This window comes from Cornus florida, unplaced genomic scaffold (genome assembly GCF_030987335.1).
Source record: "Cornus florida cultivar Cherokee Brave unplaced genomic scaffold, ASM3098733v1 CherokeeBrave_3.0.0_Hap2_Chr07, whole genome shotgun sequence".
NCBI lineage: Eukaryota > Viridiplantae > Streptophyta > Magnoliopsida > Cornales > Cornaceae > Cornus > Cornus florida.
Genome location: NW_026775577.1, coordinates 8,601,690 through 8,624,499, shown reverse-complemented (window position 1 = coordinate 8,624,499; position 22,810 = coordinate 8,601,690). Strand labels below are relative to the sequence as shown.

Sequence of the window (22,810 nt, the reverse complement as noted above, 5' to 3'; positions counted from 1 at the left end):
AATACCAACAATTCACCAAAGTAAGTTACACCCATGTGGATTAATCACAAAGCATTTCAAAAGTTCCAAAACAGATGCTTTCCATCACAAAAAATTAAACTAACACGAAGAAACACCAAAAGGGTATGTTCTAAGCTTGCTTACTTGTCGATTGTCACAATCGAATCCACACCCACATTGAGGGCTCTCCTCAAAGTTGTCAATCGAGAACTCGGCCAATGCAATCCCGACGGAGAATTCAAGGTCGTTGCCCCTCCGATTCACCTCGACGATGTCAACCCACAAGAACAGCAACTTCACTTTGACACCCTCCAACCTCGGGATCGAGACCTTTCTCTTCGAGACTCAAGTGCATCCCCGCCGGCTCCATACCTCTCTTCATGCTCGACGAGTTCTCCATCCCGCCGGAGCTCATTGACCGGAAAGTGACCCACCATGGATATCCTATTCTGAACCCTTTCCTAGCATCAATCTGGTATTCTTTACAATTCCAACACAAGGCGTTTGTGATACCCCCGGATTTCCGGATGCGGGTTGGCCAGGCCCACGCCCGATTACCCGATGATATCAAATCAATTAGCAATAACCGAACACAAAACATAATTAAGATAAACATGAGTAAATAAAATTCGCTGGAAAGAAACTAAATGAAAATCCTTTATTGAAAACTTCAAAATAAATCTTATAAATAAGAACTGGTCTGTTACATCCAAATTCTCCATTTCTAATACAACTCGGGAATCCATCTGGTGGACCCCTAATAAAATCATCACTGAGAAATGAACCACCGAAAAAGAATCCAATGCTAAAACATACAGGAACCGCCTACGTCGTCGGAAGAATGAGAAGACGTCTCTGCTCAGCACGAACAAGCTCTAAGACCTAGAACCGTCCGTTACCTGAAAAATAATAGTGAGTCAGGCCCACGAATAAGTTCTATCCTAACTACAATCCAAACAGAGACCCGATACGCAGATACATCCTAGATGTCTCAACCATATCTATATAGTCCATAAATAGATAAATAAATATCCACACTACAGGACTCTCACTAACTATGTTGAGGGTCTCAACCTGAATAGAAGGTAACATGCAATACGCACCTGAGTGGGCATGACTACCTAAGCCTAACAGGGTATACCTCAACCAACGTAGCTAGCTCCCTAACCGTCGACTATGAGACTCAAGCTCAAATCGCGGTACCATAATTTATATATATAAATTCCCATCCAAACCAATGTAGTGCCGCTCAACTGATTCGTTGCCATGACACGACATAAAATTAGGATTTAAGTGTTTTAATTAAATCCCTACTCCAATTATATATATAAGTTCCTTCCAAATACAATGTTGAGCCGGTCAACTATTCGTTGCCAAAACACAACATATAATTAGGATTTAAATATTTTAATTAAATCCCTATCCTTCCTATTAACAGAAAATATAAACAACCATCCAATATGTCGTTCAACTATTTTAGTTGAGAGGACATGAAACCATATAGGATTTAACTGTTTTAGTTAATCCATTTCGTATGTATGAATGGGTTGGAATTAGTGTTTTGATCTAATCCGTCCCTCCGTATGTCACCGTCCCATACCGGTACATACCATGCATATGATCCGTAAATGATGCAACATTTTATGCAGTACATCAAACACATCCATATAATCCAAATAGATAATAAACATAATTTAAATAGTTCATCATCTATAATCCAGAATCCATCCATGTAACTAACAAAACAAGATTTAATAGTTCATCAAGTTAATTATCCAGCATCCATCCAAGTAATTGAAAAAAATATACACAATTAATTCTTCAATTAATTCCAGACCAACCTCCAGTTAGGTTAACGAAACCTAAGTACTAATTTAGCAATTTAAGTCCAAACCCTAATCCCAATAATTGTTGTGTAGTGCTTAATATTACAGCAGTTACAACTCCAAGCTTAATTCCATGTATCGCAGTACAGAATTAATATTTCCAACAATTAACATCCAAGGTATGCATAGATCAAACATGATATATAATGACCCTAGCATGCAACCAAAAATAAGATTTATGAATATATATATAATCCGTTAAATTGCTAAAAAGTAAATTAGACAATTAAACCCCTTCCATCCGTTAACAGCCGGCACCGCTATATACTTTCCTATGATTAACTCCAAGAGTGCAAAGCTATTAATTTATTTAATGTGGCTCTAGTATAGCCTAATATCATGTTTAGAGTCCATCCTACAATCCGTTAAATCTTTAAAACAAGGTTTAACAATTTAGTCTTTTCTATCCGTTAACAGCGTAGAAAGTTTAATAATTTTGTATTGTTTGTCCCATTGACTTAGAGGTCAACTTTAATCAATTTAAGGTCTTAATAACACCCAAAAATCAACTTCCTAATTCCTCTGTGAAATCCCAGAACCATCAGAACAATTCCCATGCTCAAGCAATAACCACAGTTCGTAAAAAAAAAAAAAAAAATGTCAGAATGTCTAATTTGAAGGGAGCCTGCTCCAAAAACTTTTGGAGCAGGCTCAAAGTGTTTGGAGCCTACTCCAAAATAATTTGGAGCAGCCTCCAAAAAGGGGGGAGCCGCCTCCAAATTTCTGGAGCCGGCTCTCTCCTCCTTTGAGCCACTGCTTCGCTTCTTTCTTCGTTTTGCACTATCTGTTCATCTCCGGCCTCTTCCTACCCTTCTGTTCTTCCTTAAGACTAACTTTAACAATCTAATATTCATACATTGTCATCCCGGTACTTGGTTTACAATAGTAAGTACCACAACAACAATTAAAACCATAACAGTTTCATACTTTAAAACTAACAACGAAGAACAGAGATGCGAGGAAAATTTCAGACATATTGTAAACATATACATATGATTATTTTGGCATATGATAGGCATGCAAAAACTCAATTAATATTTAATTAACACCCTATAGACCATCTAAGAGTGCACAAAACACAGGCCAAGGGGAGAGAGACAGAATAGAACTTGCCTTAACCGTCTCTGAATTTTCCGATGAAATCTCCGACGACCGTTCCACCTCTGTTACTCTTGGTTTTACCCACAAGTCAACCTCTGCTCCTCCTCCTCCTTGGTTCAGCCCTAGCCTAAGGCAAAACCCTAGACTTTCTCCTTTTATCTCTCTCTGTAATTCTCCCTGTAACTCTCTGTTACTCTCTCTGTTTTTCTCTCTATCAACACTATACGTATATAGGGTTCTCAACCCTTTTTGAAGACATACTACCGTATATATATATAGGCACTAATCAAAACCCTAAGCCTAATCTTAATCCACCATAGAAAACCTAATTGAGGCCCAGTTTAGTCGGCGTGAGATAGTAAGAGACTAAACCCTATTTTTCATTACAACTAAGAATATTCCATTAATCCAATTAATTCCATTCAAAAACCAATAAAACATTTACACAATTAAAAACTATTTAATTTGATTAAAGAAAACAAAAATACAAAGAAATAATCAGACAAGTCAATTAAATAACAATTTATCAATTAAATCAAATAAAAATACAAGTAAAGAAAACAATCTATTTAAATCCACAAATCAATTCAAACAACCCGTCATTCAAATTCCACACATAGCCACATAAGCACTTAAAAATAATAAAATAAATACTGAAAACAATAAAATAAATAATAAAATTTCGATTATATCCCTTTCAAAACTAGGGGTATTACAGCGTTCGATCTGATGCTTGAACCTCTTCCCCAGTTTGTTAGTCGACTCGTGTGTGTGTGTGTGTGTGTGTGTGTGTGTGTGTATCTACATATATATATAATTTGTAAAATTACATATTTTAGTGTTTTAATATAATTCTTTAAGCTAAATAGTTGTTTTGAATGGAAGGAAGCCTGCTGGAGACGATGGGTCTTCTCCAATCTTCCCTTCCCTCTCTGCACCGGCAAACAAAGATAAAGAAGAAAAAGGGGCAAACCCTTTTTAGTCATTTCACAAAATATTATATATATATATATATATTATAAAATGTGTTACTAAGGGTATTTTAGTTCAATTTTTATAAATAGGACTTATTTGCACAAATGTCATAGTTTAGGGGTGTTTTTTGCACGGGATGGGTGCAATATGCACTGTAAGCATAGTATAAGGGTGTTTTTTGCACTTGACCCTTTTTTTTATGATCCTGGTGTATTTTAATGTATTTGGACTTGTATTAGAGTTTGCGGGGCGTGACACCCTCATCCCATAACACTTGAATATTTAAAAATTAAAGCAAGCTTAAAGATAATCCATAGGGAGGTCAGGCATAAGCACACTGTAAATCATATAATAAGCTTCAGTGAATGGCAAGGACACCTATTATAACTATAGCAACAAATGACAGAGCAGTGGAAGTTACTTACCAAGCCCCTGACATATTTGCAATCTTCCAGGCATTTCTGAGAATTCAGGACTGCACTCTTTAGTTCAGGTAACCACTTCTCTGTTATATTTTTCTGTTGTTCAGCAGCCAAACTCAAACAGTAACTTGTTGTCCTGGAAGAGGTAGTCAATGAACATCAAGCAAAACCATACAATGTCTGACCTAACAAATTGAAAATATAAAGAATTAAACAACATAGGAAAAGCGGAACCCAATGAGTTGGTTTTGTGTTTGTACCTGTGAGTGTGCATATGATGATGATCTGTGAGTGCACATATAGTGGCAGTTGTGAAGGATGGGGGCATTTGTTTGTCACTTTCAAAAAAACTTTCTTGTGTCTGACTTTTGTTTTTAGATATGGTCAATCTTTTTTATAAATTTCATATAAACCTGAATTTAATTTTCCTTAACAATGATAAAAAAAATTTTATACTTGAACAAAGTCCCATCTAATTTTTTTTATACTTGAACAAAGTCCCATCCATTTCTCGATAGGGAGGTCATCAAATAAGGCAGAAGTAGAAGTAGTCTTTGGTGAATTGGTAGTTGCCATTGCAAGTGAAGGTAGATCATCCTTTGCAGAAGACATATTTTATAGCTAACATAGAATGTCTCACGGCAAAGGATTCAATATAGAGTGGTTTGTTGAGTATCAAAAATTGCATAGACTAAAAGGACCAGATTGTGTAGATTGCTATATTATGGTTGTTGAGTATCAAAAATTGCATATACTAAAATGACAAGACGTTGTAGATTACTATATTATGTCTGTTTGTCAATGATTTTATAAATTTCACAAAATGGCCATATAAATGAGTGGTTTACCAAATCTATGGTTCTGTTCTTTGAAAACACTAGATGGTATAGATTACTATAGTTTGTTTGTTTTCATTGTCTTGCCTCACTTTTCAGGTTTACCAGATCTATGGAAGTCACAATTCTGTTTGGTTCTATTCTATGAACGCGAAGAAAAAAAAAAAATGTAATAGAAAAAGAGTACTTTCAAAATAACAAGAGGTTAACAAGTCCTGTGACTTCCCAAGGTGATTCAATCTGCGCGCACAACTTAGTTATAAAGAGTTTTTCAGGCATTTTGACAGTCCAAAGCTTATCTATGGGTCAGATGAAGAAATTCCATGGCAGCTGCAAGGCGTGGAAGTGCATACCAGAAGCATTTCCCATTGATAGAGATCAACTCGACCCCTATATTTTTGTAGAGGGAGGTCATCAAATAAGGCAGAAGTAGAAGTCGTCGTCTTTGGTGAATTGATAGTTGCCATTGCAAGTGAAGATAGAGGTTTCCATTTAGTTTCTATCTTTTGCCTTATGTTACCTAATCCAGCACAGGGATCAGTATGGATTGGCTCCTCCAATCATAGACTTGGAAGCATGAACATAAAACAGGGGATCTCCCTCTCAACCAAAAGTGTGTGGATGGAAAAATAAATAAATAAATAAAAAATTACTTGAAAATTCAACAATTTTTTGTTAAAGATTTGGTGTTATTCATACATTGTTTTAGAGAAGTTTCATGAGGTGAGAAACTTCTCTAAATTTCTACTAGGACAAGTGGACAAATACAAGAGATGCATGCAAGAAAAATTAACAATAGTTCCAAACTAAATTAAAAGATGCAAGAAAACTACTAAATTAAAAGATCTAAACCAGAGCCTTCCATCTTTTTGCTCCTTCATCTCCTTGGACAAGCTGTTCTTCCAATCCCCAACAACACCAAGCCTGAAATAAGCACTCTTCAAAATCCCAACAGAAGGGTCCACACCATTTCTGTTCACTTCCAAGTTCATCAACCTTTCTAAGCTACACATCCACACTATCCTGTCAACCTCTTCCTCTTTGGCAAAAGGTCTTCCAAGAAATGAAGCCAACTTCTTCACTTGCCCTTTCGCATCGCTCTTCATATCCTCGTATCTCAAGAATAGTATCTTCTCGGGCCTCGTCATGCTCTCCTTCTAATACCCTAGGACATGGTCATGAAAGGGCCTGTAGTTATGAACCCCTTTGCAGAATTTCTCAAAACTCTCACCGATGGGGAACGCCCCTTGGCCTGGCATCCTCCTCGCGTTCATGAAGTGCCACGTTGACACAAATGTGTCTTGGGGTTCCTAGTGACGTACACAATCTTGCAGCCGGAAGTCTTGGACGGACTCCGGTAGCATTGTGCAAGGCGCGTGAGTTCGGAAGAGCCTAGGGGATGGCATATCTGAGATGTTGCAAGTAGAGTTATCTGCAAAGACTTCGATCTCTAAAGATGGGATGAGCACGTTTGGATGGGTCACTTATCTCCAAGGTCCTCAAAACAGCCACCATGTATGTAGTGATCTATTCTCTAATTGATTCAAAATGGAAAGAGGAGAGAGAGGAAAAAGGCTTCAAAGTTGAATTTTCATAAATTTTTAGAGAGACACGTGGATGTATTTGCAGAGATGTTAGTGATAAAATTTAGGATACAACTAATATTGATGGTCCTTTTAGAATTGAAATGTGGATGAAAAATTGAAAATGGGTCTATAAATTTCTGTCAACTAACTAGGAAGAAAATTATGTCAAGAATTGAAATGTGGATGAAAAATTGAAAATTTTCTGTCAGCAATAGGCCATTGAATGATGTTCTTTGTTGCCGTAGTTTTTGTTTACTTCATTCTAATTTTCATGTTGTAAACAGTAACAAATGATTCAAAAGTTTTTTGGAAAGAGTGGTCATAGAAGATGGGCTTGAATGAAAATGCCGTAAAAAGATATGGGTATTATTGTCATATAAAATATAATTTAATAGTTAAAAAGCTTTTAAAAAATGCATTAACCAAACAACTTTTTTCTTATAAATTCCTTTTAGCAAAATTCCTTATAAAAGTCTTTATTCATCGAAGGACTTTTGATGTTAAAAAACTCACCCAAACACCACCCAAATCTTTATAATGAGACTGAAAATTAAAACCCAAATGGATCTCCGTATAAAATTGAATTATAATTTACCCTGAATAATGAAGGAAATCGGAATAACTAAAATATGCACGTACATTTGCGATCAGCATGAATTTCAGGTCACAGTACCAATCTTTGAATTACAGATATGGGTGCTAGAACTTATTCTCAGAGAAATCTGCCATTGCTATTCTTCAAAATCATTTCACAGATAACATAGAAAGGATCCAATGTAGAGTGGTCGTTGAGTATCAATAACTGCAAATAAAGGACCACGTCTAATATAGCGACATGCATGTGCCATAATAATTGCAAAACATGGTGCAGAACTGCAGACTACTGATTATTTTGTTGTCGGGGGTTATCATAATAATTGCCCAAAAACCAATCAACTTTTTCATTTACTTGGAACATGCGACACAAAACAATGAAAAAACAAAGACAATTTCTACAGTTAAATCACACTCTGCCATTTCAATGCCATGAATTTACTCGACCCTAACAAAATACAACGTAGAATAAGCCCCCCATGTACCCAACAACTATTAGTCCGATTAATACACAAAAGATCCTTCTGTACGAAGAACTATCTACAAAATCAAATGGAGGAGAAAATAATGATGTGGGTGCACACTAGCGATATTACATGGTCCTGGGACCATTGGTCCGGACCAATCATGTGCTGACACATAAGCAAATGTGTCAGTTTTATGTCAATTTCAACTCAAACTCGCTTTCATGTGATTGACCGGACCATGTAATAATTTCTCGTACAGTAACCTCAAACACCTCTGCTCGCCCCCTTCCCTATCTTCTTTCCCACAATGAAATCGTAGCCATATCCTCAGCAAACGCCAACACTTGTGGCTCCAGGTTTATCCGGGACCTGCAAACTCCATCAAAGATCTGACGGTATCCAAATTTGGCATGGAAGTAGGAAAGGAACGGAGGCAGCTGAGAGAAAGAGAGACAAAACCAATTGCTCTTGTAGCCTAGAAGTTTAACTCACAGAAGTTCCTTATCATAAAATGTGAGAAGTTGCTTCACATGATTATGCCAAGCAGCAACATTTTGCCCATCAACTGTAACCCAGTCAGCAACAGTTGATGCAGGTTGTTCCCACCATTCATCAAGCTGCAGAAGAGTGCAGTGATAATAAACAGATAAATCAAAAAATAAGAATGATAACAAAATAAAATAAAACTATATAGCTGTAAATCAAATGCAGAAGTATTGAGAACAAAAGTAAATAAAAAAAATTACTTACTACTGAATTTATATATTCAGAACCATCATGTCTGGAAAAAAAATCTCTTTATGTACTTTCTTATTTTATTTTATTTTATTTTTTAAAAAATTACAGTTCTCATTTTAACAAGACTCATTACAATAAATTTTTTTTTTTTTCTATAATTAATAATAATACTTTAAATACACAAAAATTAAGATAAGGTTAATACTACGGGTTCCTTTTCTTCACAGAAAGTGAGGTTTGAATCCTGTTGTCCCTTGCATGATGGTCATCCAAGTTAAAAGACGTTATTTCATAAGAGAGGGATAGGGCACATTTGGCTCTTTCAATGATTTACGAAAGTCACGTGTCTTTCTGATTATTCATATCAAAAACTATGAATACGTGAACTATATGAAACCAACAATTATGTGGTCACAACTTCAAGCAATCCCATCAGATAAAGAATTCAATGTCAGAAGTTACATGTCTTTTTCCAAGAGAGAGAAATCAAAGGGAGAAAACAACCCAATACAGATGCATTTTCGGTGACATAAAAATTAAAGCAAGCTTAAGATAAGTCAAATTGTGTGTAACAGGTTTGCTTGAAGCACAATAATGCTGAAATAGAAAACCACTTTAGAAGGTACTTTATACCCACCCCAACCCTAACAGAAAAGAAGAATGAAAATTGATTTAAGGATCTAATCCATTGGGAGGTCAGGCATAAGCACACTGTAAATCATATAATAAGCTTCAGTGAATGGCAAGGACACCTTTTATAACTATAGCAACAAATGACAGAGCAGTGGAAGTAACATACCAAGCCCCTGACATATTTGCAATCTTCCAGGCATTTCTGAGCATTCAGGACTGCACTCTTTAGTTCTGGTAACCACTTCTCTGTTATATTTTTCTCTTGCTCAGCAGCCAAACTCAAACAGTAACTTGTTGTCCTGGAAGAGGTAGTCAATGAACATCAAGCAAAACCATACAATGTCTGACTTAACAAATTGAAAATATAAAGAATTAAACAACATAGGAAAAGGGGAACCCAATGAGTTGGTTTGTGTTTGTATCTGTGAGTGTGCATATGATGATGATCTGTGAGTGCACATATGGTGGCAGTTGTGAAGGATGGGGGTATTTGTTTGTTACTTTCAAAAAACTTTCTTGTGTCTGACTTTTGTTTTTAGATATGGTCAATCTTTCTTATAAATCCCATATAAACCTGAATTTAATTTTCCTTAACAATGATAATTTTTTTTATACTTGAAGAAAGTCCCATCTAATACTCAAGGTTTCTTGGTCATATTATGATTACTTAAGCAGTGTTGGCTTCATATTTAAATTTAAGAATTTTATTGTTGAACCATGGACACTTCAAAGATGTGTTAAACACATATCCAGAACTGTTGTATAAAAAGTATTGATGTCCAGCATGGACATGGCTCGTTCATAGAAGTGCCGGCTCTGCACTTCTTACTTGACTAACTTTCAATGGGTTTCTTTGGCCGCTCAATAAATTTATATAAAATATAAATTTTCTTTCAGCAAGATGCAAGGTTTTCAAAAGGTTAGATTTATACAGTGTCCAGCTCTGTCTGGACATAAATAAATAAAAAGGCAACAACTTCAAGCATACCTTTCGTACTCATGTTGTGCACGGAAAACATGATTTAACATTGCATGTCCACTTTCAACAAGATCCCGCCTCATATGAACCAAGCTAATTGCCTTTGACAGGTCCTCCAACACACAAGCCTCTGAACCACGAAGCTTCAAACAGAATTCCAGGGACTTTAATACTGATGCTAAACCAGCATCAGAACCTTCCAGACCTAAAAATACATGACAACTTAGTTGGGATAATCACGAGTAAAAGAAGGATAACATTGCCACCTAGAAGGCATCTGAAGAATTTCAAAATTCTGTAAGCAAAGAGAATACTCCTAAATTTACCTAGTCAAAAACATTTAGCTTTGTATAGTTACTTTTTCATGGTAACAGAATAACGTTTCATTTTGCTAGGTAAAAGGAAGACTGTTTCCTTTATTTTTCAAACTGCTAACTACTATAAGTGTACTGAAATGGGAAAAGGGGACTTTGATTGCCAGGAAAAGAAAAAAAGAAAGGAAATGGGAAAGGAGGACAGGAAGATAATCTGAAAAGATCATCAGTAGCAGAAACAGGATTTTTAAAGAAATCTAGCCTATGATGAATCAAAAACATGTCAGCTCCGATATGCTAAAAAGTGATCTCCAGTAAGTGTCACCGAGATTAACTAACAAGATTTATTTCAAAGAAGAAGAAAAAAAAAACTCATCAACCATTAATTTAAAGTTCGAATAATTTCAATCAAGGAGATCAGAATCTTTTTTTTTTTTTTTTTTGATAAGTCAAGGAGATCAGAATCTTGAAGGAGTCTCAGCTGTTAGCTCCAAGACTAATAAATTTGTGAGTAATATATATATATATACACACACTCCGTATACATTTTACCTTGGCAAGAAGCTGAAGAAGTACCACTAGGTTACAGCCCTTGGTGTTAATAAATTTGTGATTAATAGGTTCCCCTGCTATGTTACAACTTATAAGACTTTGCACCTTAATCTTATGACAAGTGAATCCCACTCGTACTCCAATTTTATGTTTTCCCCAGACTTGTAAAGTGCACATATTTTATTACATATGATGGGGTTTGAATCTGGCTCTGTTCAGTATTAAACAAAAACAAAAACAAAAAAACAAAAAAACAAAAACAAAAAAAAAAAAAAAGAAAAAAAAGAAAGAGGAAAGGGCGAGAGTTGAGGAGGATCAAATAGTCCTTGGTTTGGGTTGACCCAAGTCACTAATTACATAAATGAGACATCCAACAAAAGTTGCTCTTCTACTTTTCCTTTTCTAGTGGTGCACAAAGAGTGTTTTTCACAAGCCCGTTAATATTTTAATGCTTTTGGTAGACAGTTCTCAAATTAGAGGCAACATACTTCTCCCTTTGTGACACAGGTTTTTGCTAATGGTCAGGGCTGATGTCTATAATTGTGTTGCCCCATGAAAGGCAACCCCTCCGATAGGCTGAGGCATCGCTACGGATCAGGTACCAAGCAAACCTTGAGCTTGGCCCCAATTGGCCAAGGATGAGATGTCAAGACAAGGAAGGCACAAAAATGACTTGTAGCATTTAGCACGGATGATCTGGTCTCACCAACATCAGCCGTGGAGAAGGAATACAAGTAAGGCATGCTTCTAAAAGAGAGGTCATCACACAATGTAAGTCCATTTGACACATGGTACAGGGAGGAGAAAGGTGGAGTCAGACTAAAAAATTTGGCATTGTTTCACACAAAGTGGCTGCTCTAGACTCAAAAACCCGGGACTGAAGGTTTGTCAGTCCAAGCTTTCACAATATTGCAGAAAGCATCTAAGGCATACTTCTAAAAAGATGAATAGAGACTCACCAGCAGAATATTGAAGGGCAGCAGAAACGCGGCATATAGAAGGAATTGCGGATGGGTCTCTGGCACCGGCTCTTGCAGTCAACAGAGCAGCATTCCTTTCTGCAGCAGCAACTGATTCAGGTCCGGTAGACCCATTAGCACCCATGGCCTCCAGGAGAGCCTGATTGATTGAAATTAAAGGGCATATAAGTGCACTAGACAACTGCAAAGATATACCAATTAAGTATAGGATTTATAAACTAAACCGTAGTACAGTCATCACGTGCAATCCACTATTTACCATGATATGAAGTGTTAACAATATCGTGTCGTTATTAAGGTGAAGATAAGAACTGTCCAGAATGATTTTAAGAAAAAAGAAAAGAAACGCCTCCTGTAGAACCACTAGACAAGAATTTACCATAGAAGGGTAAAGCAGGAATGAAATCAACATTTTCTTTATACATAACCAATAAAGCCTCAATTAATAGTCAAGCCAGTAGAAACAATATTTACCGAGCTATAAGCCTATAACACATTCAATGACATAATGATCAACGAATTTTTCGAGGAACAATTGAGTTTGGAAGCAGGCACTAAATATAGTGGAATAGCAGTAATTGGATGTCAAATAGAGCAACCTATAAAGTCGCCAAAATTTTATGGTAGGAAGCTATAAAATAGCTATGTCAGAAGTGATATAGCATGAGCACGTTAGTCTAGACATATATGATCAGGTTTCACACAAAGTTAAATTTGACCATTAAACTACAAATGGTTGACAAAACACAGTTGGTACAGGGCACCTCATTACATACCAGTGCAAAACATTTTTTTTTATTTTTTTTTTATTTTATAAGTTACATACCAGTGCAAAACTTGTGAATATTTCTCTCCTTGTTAATAGAACACTAACCATGAGTATTGATAAGTCTTGTGATTGACTTTAAACATATGAAGCAAGTGATCAGATCTTTCTTCTTTAGTCTCAAATATGTTCATGACAAATACATCAATAACAGTTAAACATACTTCTGTTTGCTCCAATCTTGCAATTTCAGACTTAAAATCTAGAACTGTAAATTCAAACACTAATTCATGGTATTTAATATATATATAGGATGTAACTTAGTCCAGTGGTATCCCCTCACATCCCAAAGTGGAAGGTTGAGAGTTCCCATAGGGTAAAAATTGCATGTTGGGGCCTGAGGGGGTAAAGTATAACTAGATAATAAGCAGTGAATTTTCAGTCCTTACAGTAGACATAATAACACTTAATATTTCCTCATCAGCAAAAAGTTCACAAAAACACTCCAGAAACTATAATTGCTACTAATTACAATAATGAGGAGTTATAATAAAATCATAGAAAAGATTGTATTCTGAAATTCTACATACCTGTGGGGTTGATGGAAGCATGTAGGGGCTATTATCAGGGCTTTGATAAAAGGCTGACACTTCTCTATCAATAAGATCTTTTGCATTATTTGATATGTCAACAACAACTGTGCATGCGGGAATTATGGTGCTAGATGCATACTCCCTTGCCACTAATGGCTGCTGATTCCAGAATGTAGCAGCATCCTAAAAGGTGAGAGAAAGCAACATAAGATTATCTACAGTTTTAAGTGGAGACTACTATTAGTCTGTTTGGAATGTTCGTTTTTGCATGTTCTTTCCCTAAAATGTCACCAGATGCACATGTAACATAAGAAAAAAACAGAGATAGAAAAAAATAACTAAATGTGTAGAAGAAAAAATATGATGAGGTAAGGAAACCGAACACGGATCACGAACCCACACCTGTGATTTTTAAAGATAAGCATTTATTAGAAGGTAAGTTGTTTTAAAATTAATGCTTCCTAAAAAACAAAGAAAACTATAAGAAATGTACAATGTAAATGCTAAATAAAGGTATAATCCTAAAAGGTAAGTAGGTAACGTAACCTCACTCACCATATATTTGCATTGTCTACAGAAGATCATCTAACATATTGACATCATAGTCACTTTTGATATAAAAAAATATGAGCGACAAGCTACAAGGTATGCCCTCTATGCCTAGCTTATAGATAATACTCAAGTATTTCCATTTTCTCTCGCTTTTAAATGGTGAACTGAGAACAATATAACAACCTCAAGATCCAGATTATAAACCAGTTAAGCTAACAGAATGAGGCCATAGAATAATGTAAATTATTTAAAATAAAAGGTAAAAAATAAATAGAAACAGAAAGACATAAAATGAAACAACAATATAAATTTTCAGGAAAAAAAAAACTTTAGTAACCATGGATTTTATACAGCACCATCAAACTGAATGACAAAAATTCACAGGACAAGTGGTGCTACAGGTGTCCCTCGATAAATTGATTGTATACAATTCTATACCTAAAATATAGGTTGATACAGAATTTCAGTACCCACTCCAAATATGCAACAATTTGACCCTATGGCAAGGTAATGACACAATTAGTAAAGGCAACACAAAGACATATAGAGGGTAAACAAACTGTGTATAAGTCATGGCAAAAAGATCAGAAGGAATCAAAAGTAGAAAGGTATGCCATGTATTTGCCAGATCAGGGTTGAAGCAGCAAGCTGATTATAAGAAGCATGGTGAACGAGAAAAATCAAATATTTCCAAATTTCATTTTTCTTTTTTCGTTTTTTTTTTTTTTTTTTTTTTTTTTTTTTTTTTTTTTTTGTGAGTGTGTATGTGTGTGTGTAAGGAATATTTTCAAATTGTTAGTTGAAAAGAAGAAGAATGATTTGTTGGGTACCAGGAATGTAAAACTAGAAGGGAAGGCAGGAGGAACGGAAAAGACATTCCTAGGGAAAGGAAGTTGCCTATTCCTCATTTCGTTTGGATGAACATGGAAGGAAAAGGATTTTTTTGTCATCACAAGATACACTTTCATATTAAAGGCAAGTTATTTGAAGGCAAAAACAAGCCTCTTTTCCCTTCCCTTCACCCTTCACCCGCATTTGGACAAAAGTATGGTGGGCCAAATGGAAAGTACTTCTCTCCTCTCTTCCTTTCCCTTTATCCTTCCTCTTTTCTTTCCCCCACTCTTCTGCCCCGCCAAACAACCGTGAAGATAGTAAAAGAAAAAGAGGCCATGTAAGGTTAAGGTTTTCTCTGAATAAAAGTTCAAGGTTAAGCTTTCAAGATCCAAGGAAATTACTCTTTCTTCTTCTCTTTTCATATAAATGAAATGCCAAGGCATTCCCATGGCATGTCATGATAAAATATCGAAAGGAATACAAGAAGAGAAAAGTAATAAAAAAACAATGGAGTAAATCAGTAATATAATACATATAAACAGCCTTCTGAGCATGAATTACACATAAATAAATGTAATTAAATATTGTGATCACTTACATAGTCTAGTAATATAATAACTCCGTCCCATACAAATGTACTAATAAATCCATTTTGCATTGTTTATTTCAGAAAGTAGGTATACTCATTATATAAGCAGCTAGTAACACTAGCCAGGACCTGCGGGGCTATCCTTTGCAACCAGGTTCTCAGCCAATTCAATAAACAAATTTGATTCACTCTATGAATAGGTCGGATGCAACCATTGACCAAATTAAACCAATTATAGTTCAGATATTCTACAAATTTTTGCATATGAATATTATAGTCAGTTGGCATGTTCAAACAATAACCAACCCAGTGCTAACCCTAGTAGCAGTCTCACATCCATAACGAGATTTCAGTTGGTGGTCCAACTGAACAAAATAACTAGACAAATAAGCAATAGTGGGGATTTATTTATTTATTTATTTTCTGCTGGTGGTGGACCGGTGGTGGTGGTGTGGGGTGTGTGCGTTAGGGGGACTGAAGCAGTAAACACATAATGTTATGTATAGTTGCTGCACAAGTTGATTTTCCCTTCCATAAGATAGAAATCTGCAATGCTTCAGTCCAAGGAAACAACAGACTGACAAGAATATACCCACTGGAATTTTATATCATTATGAAGTTAATTCCATGACAATCTGATAAATAACCATAACTGAGTTAGAGCTTCGTAATAGGGGACATCCAAACACAGCTATCTTACCATGTTAGCCCTACGTAAAGCAGTATATATGGATTCAAGTTCAGATCTGCGTGCGTCGAATTCTTCAATCTTCTTCCACTTCTTTCTCAAAGAATCCTCAGCTTCCTTCCTCTCTGCACATAATTTATTCAACCGGTGTATTTCAGACATCAATGTATTCAAGCCAGCCCGCAAGCCAGCAGCTTCTCTTTCCTTGGCCCACACCTCCAACTGCAAAAAGAAATACAAGAATTGCTAAAAGAAGGCACAAATTGCAGATACACTTGGAAATAACTTTTTATTACACTTTTACTTGTAAAAAAAAAAAAAAAGATACACTTGGAAATATATATAAGCCAGAGTCATGAATTTTACCTTAAGCAGAAAAAAGATGAAAACTGAGTTTAAATGAATATAAGAATTTCTACCAGCAATTAAACAAATTAAAGAGAGAATAACATTGTGGAATTTTCTCTAATTAAAGATATCCATATAAGGGTCTTTATAGTACTGGGGAGTTCACCCTTAAGTGTTCGAAGACAGAATGCGTTGACTATTTCCCTGTTTCAAGCTATTACTGCAGACTGAATACAATTCAGCATCAATGCAATTATTTGGCACAGAAAGACCAATGCTGCTACTCCTTTCCACTTTTTTCAGGGCCACATGATCCACTAAACCAAGGTAAATGTAACGACAAATGTCGCAAACCAAGAACAGATTAAGAAACAATACAGAAAAGTAAACATGCCACACACAAAGAACACAGATATTTACATGGTTCGGCATAAGGCTACATCCACAGTGAAGATCCGGCGAAAGATTTCAATATGTAAAAAACAGAAAAATGCAAGTTTCAGCCCCCAAACCCTAGCTCTCGCTCTCGCTCTCACTCTCACTCTCTTTCCTGCAATTTTCAGTGTTCTCGCATTACACACCCCAAACCCTAAATGCCCTTATAAATTGGGCTACAAGAGAGTCCAAAACAGGGTCCACAACCCACAAGAGGAAAATATGTCAATTTTTTTCTCATTCTTCAGGTCGAACCCGGGCCGCATCGCGTCCCGGGTCGGGTCAAAACAAAATTCGGGCCACAACGTCACAGTTATCATATTATTTTCTTTTTTGGGAACAAGAAACCACAATTATATACCTCTGTATAATGATTTCAACTAAATTGAACTTTATCCCAGCATAGGATTGGCTACATAAATCTTGGTTAGCCATTCCATCTCAAGCACTTCTGAGTTGAATCCTTTTAGCCATAACAAGCAGCTAGTGAAAAAGTTTAACTCAACTCCATTACATTCTCAAGTCACCATCCACAGTTCACAAAGTCAAAATCAATGGGGCTAGGACCCACCATCCGGTGGGTTACATTGAGTTGATCAAGTAATCTATAATGAAGTTAACCAAATATAAAAATCATGCATTAAAAAAGACAGTCAAAGAGAACCCAATTTATACACACTCCATTAGCAAACAGATTGAACAAGAAACCCACCTTAGGATAAGGCAAAGGAAGCAAGGTAGAGCTAGCCATAGGCTGGATTCGGTTAGTTTAGGATTTCAAATTAAAACCATACATAAAATGAACCCAATTAATTCATTTGAAGGCAAACCAAAAATAAGCGTCCTAACTACTGCAAAAATTTAATGAATATAGAAAACTAAAAGAACTATATTTAACTAAAAATTAATCAAAATAACAATACAAATCATTTTACCTATGATGGGAAAAAAGGAGGGGTAGGAGAACTAAAAACCTCAGATAAAGGACACAGAAACCCTGATTATTTTTATGTGAAGTTGAAACCTTGAAGCCCCGAACCATCCAAATGTTTATAAGATTCCAAAGTCCCAGAAAGGTGGAATGAATTGAAACTCTAGACTGTATATGCCATCTTTCACAAACCTGACCAATTCAAGCATTGGCCTGCCTAAAACAGGCCAAGCTTCTGCTCAACTCAACTTTTTGGTGAATTAATCAAATCAAGCAAAAGTTGCTCATGAACAATTAGGCTCTTTTGAATCTCAATGTTGGAAAACATTCGTCTAATTACACCCAATACAATTCTGTGATGTGCCTCCAAGAAGTGAGTATGAAGCGAGTGTGATAACCGAACAAGTATTACCTCAAGTTGCCTGAGACTGCCCATATTCTGTGGCGTGCCTCCAAGAAGTGTGTGCGAAGAAACAGCATCAGCACTTCCATGCAGACGCTTTATAAGTTTCTGACACGTATTTCTAGCTTCTGCAGCTTTGTTAAGTGCATCTTCAGTAGCCACAAATTGCTGAACATGGGCTTTCTGTAAGCACAAGGATATGTTAGATAACAATGTACACCTAGAGATAAAATCTGGACTCAGAAAAGCAACAAAACAATCATAATTACTAAACTCAGGGAAGATTTCCAAATATATGTAAAATATTACAACTCCAAACAGAAACAATTTAGTAGTAAAGAGATTAAAGCAAACTCAGAAAAGACCTGTCTTTCAAGAAGTTGATTTTGCGTTCCTCTTGAAGGCAAATCATTTCCAATATTTTCATTGCCATAAAGTTGATATTGCAACGATGAGCTGACATCAGTAGAAGAATCCATTACTGTGTTATTCTCATATTTGTACCTGATTAAGAAGATGAGAAAATTAGTCTGACATAAGCTATGTACTTTAGCATAGCAAGAATGAGACTAGACCAAAACATGCACTTAAATGTAACAACAAGAGATGTCATCCCTGTGCCTAGAATACAGCAGACTTAAAAATCAAGCACACGTCAACTTAGGGAAAAGTTCAGCACTCGGAATAGTTCAAGTCAAGACAGACAAATGAAAGTCACTTGATAAGACAAGATTGACAAGTTTCTAGGATATAGTATGACTAAATTTGAATATAAATAGTCAAACATTTGCACTTGCAAATGCATCAATCACTACCAATGGTTGGTTTTGAGTCATTTCAATAACACGAGGAGATATCAGTCTGTAACGTGGAAAGTGGTGCCCAACGTAACATGAGAAATCCATATGTGCCTTGCTGATACATGTCAGCATAAAGAATGTCAACTAGAGCCTATCATGTAGATTCCAATAAACTAGATGCTTTAAATTTTAAAACAAAAAATTCATCTGAAGGGATTCAGAAACCAAATGTCCTATTTGACCAAAATACAATCCCCAAAAATCTTTGCTTACAGAATTGGCAGGATGTATGATCTTTGACCTTCTCCAACCAGTTCACATATTTCATTTATCAATTTCAAAAAAATGAGATCAATTTAGGCTTACATTATATATAGAATGTATAATGGCAACCAAAATCCATTCCCAAGTATTGCTATTAAGGTAAAGTTTGAAAACTATATGAACAACTCAATAAGCTAATAGAAATGAACATTCAAATTTCATTATGGGAGCACAACCAAGCATGCTCATTCATCTGAAATGGAACCATGGTAACTGAGATATATGTAAAAGAATTCCCAATAATTGCAGAAATATTTGAATTCCATATTTAACCAGTGCCTTGTCCCCAGTATTAGGGTAAGCAACAAAAGCTCTGTTCATTCTGACAGGAAATATTAAGTTTCAAATATTTATCCATTGAGCAAATTGAAATGGAAAGGCGACATGGATACAAGGATAAATACTAAATAACTGCATAATCAGTATATACAGCTCAGAGGATCAAATACCCCTGATTATTAAACCATAAGCTATGCGTTACAGAACCAAAAAAATCAAGAAAATAAGACATTGAGTTATAAATACTACCTCAAGGTTTCTGCATCAGCTCTAATATCAATTTTCTCTAGTTCTCGAGTAATCAGAGTTTTCAGACGTTGAGTGTATGCAGTAATTGTCTGAAGCAACTGGGAAGGACTCTTCAGGCAGTCCATAATCGCATCTCCAACCTCACCAGGTAGTTCACCATCATAATCAAAACCCAACTTTGCGACTTCTGACTGGGAATTAAAATGTATTCCACTTCCTTCATAAGCCGGAAATGATTTGCAGATCTTTTCAATCATCTGCATGGCAAGAGATTCACATGCCTTTCGGATATTTCTTTCACTAGTTGTTTCTATAAGAATGACATCATCTGCAGATTTGGTGCCTTTAACAGTTGAATAAACAGCCTCTTTCTCGCTTTTTGTACCAAAACTGTCAGTCACGTCAACAGAAGACTCAACACTCAAACTCTGAGCATCCCTTGCTTGATTAACACAGTAACGAAGACGCTTATGGTACTCTGCAAATATTTTTGCTGCTTCATCACATTGTTGATGATAGGACTCCAGCATCACTTGCTTGTGCCTGCACTACGAGTAGAAAAATATAAATATATTCTAAATACACTTGACACTACAATAACTCAGATACAAGTCACTAAAGTCTTGCAGCTCTTGCCAAGCTGTCAATACACCTTATAAACGTTCTTTTTCACAACATGAAAAACCCAATAAATTAATTGCTTGATTTTCCTCTCCAACCATCTATTGGTTGTTTCGCACTATCTAAGGATCAAGTTCAGAGCTTTTTATCAAAATAAAGTGAGTTCCAAGCGAACATAAGTTGGCATATATAGAAGTACAATTGGCATTAGCATAAGAAGGTACTCATCTATTATTTCAATTTCCTCTTTGACCACCTAACTGTTTGTTATTTGAAATTAAAGTTAGAAGCAATGTGCCCAAGTATATCCAGTACAATCACATGGTGCAATATTTCGGGTAAACACAAAAGACTTGCTTGTTTCAGCTCCTCTTATCATCCCTTCATGGTTTACAAAATAAAACCAATAGCTTCCACCATTGTGTTATCCTCTCTTAGTAACTAACCGTTTGCTCTGGAATTCAAATTCATATAACGTATCCAAACAAAGTAGAGTGTGTCAACTATGCTCCATCAATAAATTTACAATGCAGCAAAAAGTTATAACATTTCATAGGTCATAGTGCAGTTTCCTATATTATATAACATATTATGTATATACCAGCTCTACTGTTTCCCTTCTAGCACCCCACATTAGCAGCAGCAACACTGAGTAAAGGACTTCTTTTATGAATGGAAAAAGTACTGTGAAAAAGGTTGAGATATTCAACCTGTAATTTGACCTCTCGTCAAGCATTCGCTTACGCTCTGCCTCCTCTCGCGAAACCTCCAACATCCGAGCCTTCAACTCCTTTCGCTGCCGCTTCACTATGTGCCTCAACTTTTCCACCTCTTTCTCCGCCAATTCTCTCTCCTGTAACGCAATCTCTCTACTACCGTCCACTGAACTGGAACTCGAACTTTCCCCTCCCAGACCCAACTTTTCCTTTCTCCTCCCTCTACTCCTCCCCACCTGGCCGGCTTTCACAGGATCAACATTTCCGCCGCCACCACTGTCGTCATCACCATGAACCAGTATGTTTCGCCGGATATTGTCCACCGTCTTCGCCGATTTCACTCTCAGCAACAGATAGTTCCACACTGGAATCATGTTTCCGCGGCAAACCTTGCGAAGCGAGTCAATCGATGGCATTGCCGCCTTGTTGGACGCAATGTACGGACCCAACGGTCGATACCCCATCTCCTTCTGTAGCCAATCGAGTATGGCCTCAGGCTGGGCCACCGAGCTCGTTGAGCTCTGCATTCTGCGGAAATCTAGGGTTCTAAAATCCCAACAAATTTAAAATATATATCATCACTACATTCTACTTCAAAACCCTAATTCACAAATCTGAAGACCAATAGAAGATCATGTGCATATATAGAATCATAAAAATATATAGAAATAGATAGATATATAGAAAGAGTGAAAGCTGAATTTGAGGAACGAGTACAGAGACCACTAACGACTAAAACCTAGATTTCTAGAGAGAGGAAGTGAAGAGAGAGAGAAGAGGTGTAGGACGAGTAAATAGATCTGCGTAATCTTTGAAGTGTTTGGAATTGGATGTGGTCGGCGAAGGAAGAAGATGTATATACATTTGTGTATGTATATAAGATCGTACAAGAAGTTCGAACCGTAGCGAGTCGAATTGCATGAAAGTTCAAATAGATGGTCCCGCCTGTTGATAGATCGTATTAATCATCTACTCGTATAATACTGGTTTAGCTGCAGTGTCTATTTTCTTTTTCGTTTCTTTTTTATTTTTAGTCCCTTTATTTTTATATTTTTGGGTATATAAGATTAAATAGAAAATAGAAAATGATATATCTGTTTTTGCTACCAACTGATGTGGCAACAATAGAGATTCACTTTAATCGCATCAAAAATAGAGATTCACTTTAATTGGAGTCGTACAAAAAATTATCGGTTTTATATGTTACTCTCCTAATAAAATAAAATAAATAAAAAAACACAACAACAACAACAAACAAATAAAATACCAATAATTTTTTTTGTTTGGAGTTGTGTTGTTTTGGAGATAAAATGTATTTTGAAAAATATTTTCAGTGTTACTTTAGAAGAAATTTGAAAATGATATTCATAATATTTTCAGTGTTACTTTAGAAGATATTTGAAAATGATATTCATAACTTATTTTACATTGAATTGTTAGTTCTAACTTATATATATATATATATATATATATATATATATATATTGTCAATCATTTTTCATAATATGTTTGATTTTTTAATTAAAAGTTAACAAAATTCATGATCATAAGTATGGATGGTAATTTGACCCACTCCTGCGGTTATCCATCTCGTTTTTGGTGATTTTGGGAGACCGTTT

At 35.9% G+C, this 22,810-nt stretch overlaps 1 protein-coding gene and 1 pseudogene across 1 annotated transcript; both read right to left on the bottom strand.

Annotated features, from left to right (window-relative positions):
- Nucleotides 1-5,869: 5,869 nt before the first annotated feature.
- On the bottom strand, nucleotides 5,870-6,704 carry LOC132316020 (cytosolic sulfotransferase 5-like; annotated as a pseudogene).
- LOC132316019 (AUGMIN subunit 5-like) lies at nucleotides 5,870-22,127 on the bottom strand. Its single transcript, XM_059814503.1, has 10 exons — nucleotides 21,186-22,127; nucleotides 19,855-20,397; nucleotides 18,568-18,706; nucleotides 18,212-18,385; nucleotides 16,098-16,307; nucleotides 13,420-13,605; nucleotides 12,043-12,202; nucleotides 10,227-10,422; nucleotides 9,405-9,537; nucleotides 5,870-8,484 (listed from the first exon to the last, which is right to left on the bottom strand). Exons 1-10 carry the CDS (start codon nucleotides 21,716-21,718, stop codon nucleotides 8,356-8,358), a joined length of 2,403 nt encoding a protein of 800 aa, XP_059670486.1. The 5' UTR covers nucleotides 21,719-22,127; the 3' UTR covers nucleotides 5,870-8,355.
- Nucleotides 22,128-22,810: the final 683 nt, after the last annotated feature.